The sequence below is a fragment of the Triticum aestivum genome, chromosome 7A (assembly GCF_018294505.1).
Source record: "Triticum aestivum cultivar Chinese Spring chromosome 7A, IWGSC CS RefSeq v2.1, whole genome shotgun sequence".
In the NCBI taxonomy this organism is placed as follows: domain Eukaryota; kingdom Viridiplantae; phylum Streptophyta; class Magnoliopsida; order Poales; family Poaceae; genus Triticum; species Triticum aestivum.
The window spans coordinates 465,084,778-465,087,181 of NC_057812.1; the positions used below are offsets into that span (position 1 = coordinate 465,084,778).

At 33.1% G+C, this 2,404-nt stretch overlaps 1 protein-coding gene across 1 annotated transcript in view; it reads left to right on the forward strand.

The window, feature by feature from the left end:
• LOC123147104 (uncharacterized) overlaps positions 1-310 on the forward strand; it is a 4,274-nt gene extending 3,964 nt beyond the window's left edge. The window contains exon 8 of the mRNA XM_044566343.1: positions 37-310. Within this exon, the coding sequence (XP_044422278.1) occupies positions 37-150 (114 nt within the window). The 3' untranslated portion in view covers positions 151-310. The remainder of the gene's footprint in view (positions 1-36) is intronic.
• The last annotated feature ends 2,094 nt before the right edge of the window (positions 311-2,404 follow it).

Consider the following 2,404-nt stretch of genomic DNA (forward strand, 5'->3'; position numbering starts at 1 on the left):
ATGACTGAATCGTTAATCTGAAATCAATTTTCCTAGGTCAATGAGTGTAGCCATGAAGAGCGACTCAAGTTCAATGAAGAAAGGCGCATGCAGGTGCCTATGTTGGCCCTACATGAACTGCAAATAAACGCATACATGTGTAGCACGTGAATAATATACTCCTATGCATGTGCTGCTCACAAGCATGTGCTTAGTGAGCGTCATTTGTCTGTAATTTATACATGTAAGCATATCACAATAAGCATGCATTAATGATGTATACTTGGTAAATGAAATATTTATATAAGTTGTTATTTGCACATCTGATGTATTTATATTGTTATTTATTAGTATTTATTTTCTTTTTGGGCAAAATATTTCTGAATATTCCAAGAGCAACCTACAACTCGTTTTTGTTTAGGCTACACCTAGTTGGACATAAGACGTTGGGGGCGAAATCTATGGTCGATGGCACCTTGGGGTTTCATCCTAATGAACCAATAATCCTTGTTAACTTGTCTCTTTAAACCGGAATCCTTGGCGATTGCGATATCTAGCCTACTGCAAGTTGGAAGTTGAACTCACTTATATGTGCCAACACACAGGCCGCTGCCCAGAGTGCAATATGTTCCCCTTTCCTATTTTGGTTAGAGCCATCGGTTTTTCAGCACACATTTTTGTTGTTGCTAACTGCCCATGCACACATTTCTGTTGTTGCTTTTATTCCCTTTCCTCCTTGCCTACCCCTTTTTTCTTTTCCTTTTTCTTTTTGTATTTGTATTTTTCAGTTACTCGTGTTTCCTTTTTAGCCTTTTCTTTCTTAGCCTTTACCTGTTTTGCTTCTCCCCCTTTAGCTTATTTCTTATTCTTCTTTCTTTTGGTTCATTTTAGCATGTATTTAAAAAATGTTTATAGTGTGTTCTCAAAAATATTGGTCATTAAATAAATATATTCATGGTTATTTCAGAAATGTTCGACATGAAGTTACAAAATGTTCACCATGTATTAAAAGACATACACCGTGTACTAAATCGTATCAATTGTGAAATATTCATTGTGTGTTTCAAAAAATTCGCACTGGGAATTTTAGAATATGTTCATCGCTTATTAAAAATATATATTCAGAGCGTATTTCAAATATATAGAAAAGTTTCATTGTGTATTTAGAAAACGTTTATCATATATTTCAAAAAATTCATTGCGTATTTGAAAATTTTAGAAAGCAGTAAAAATAGAAATATAAATAGCAGGTTTTAAGCAGTTTTATTGAGTGCTATGTTCTTTTTATACAACTCATTTAGTTTCCCGTTGTGGCTATTTTCTCTGTTGTTTCTTTTTATATTTACTTCTCATTTTCTATCTTTTTGTTTTTTCATTCCTTTTTGCTTACGTTTTCTTTTTTCCTTTCACGTTTTCCCAATTTTTATTTATTTTGGTTTATGTTTCTTAAGTGCAACAATACTTGAAGATTTGTAAATGTGCATAATGTTTTTAAATGAACATTTTTTCTTAATACATGGAAATGTTTTGCAAATAGATAATGTTTTTCTAAACATGATTTTGGTAAAATGTGCCAGCCCTTTATTAAAAATACATGGCCTGAAATGCATAAACATTAATTTATTACACATTTTTTGCAAAAATAATAAATTTTCTTTGTAAGTTAATATTTATTTTAAGATACATGAGCTTTTACCGTAAAATCAAACATTTCTTTATAATATGAAAACAATTTTTTGTCATTACATAATCACAACATTTTGTTGACATATGTGAACATTTTCCAGAATAATATGAATATTTTCCATGTCATATAAAATAAAATAAAATAAAACATGTGAACATCTTATATTAATATATAACTCTTGAAATATTTATTTTAAGAAATAATTTTGAAAACTATTACGCAAGTGCTGGAACATTTAGGCTTTTATTGACTGTAGTACCAACTGGAACAAAATTTACAACTCAACGACGTGAGTTAGGCGACAAAGGGTGTTTGGCGATGAACGTCGTTGGCGTGCATGTCCAGAAGAAAAATAAAAGGAAAGGAAAGAAAGAAAACGAAATAGAAACAGAAGAAAAATAAACAGAAAAGGGAAAAGGGAGAGAAAAGGAAAAAAACTGGAAAAGGGGAAAGAAGGAAAACTAAAAAACCAGAACAAGAAAAAAACCAGTTGAGCTTCCCCAAACTGGAAAAAAAAAACTGTATGGAACCTCTAGAAGGTTCCCAAAACCGGGATTGCAGCAACCTTTAACGGGCCGGCCCATATCGCGTCGCTCGCTCGTGAAGCCTGTGTGAAACCTCTACAGCTTGATGCACGGTTCTTCAAATAGGAAATTTCGCTCCTATTGGACGCTCATTGCTCCCGTGTCGTATAGGGGGGCGGAAATGGACTGGCCCATTGGCACAGAAGCGAAGCGA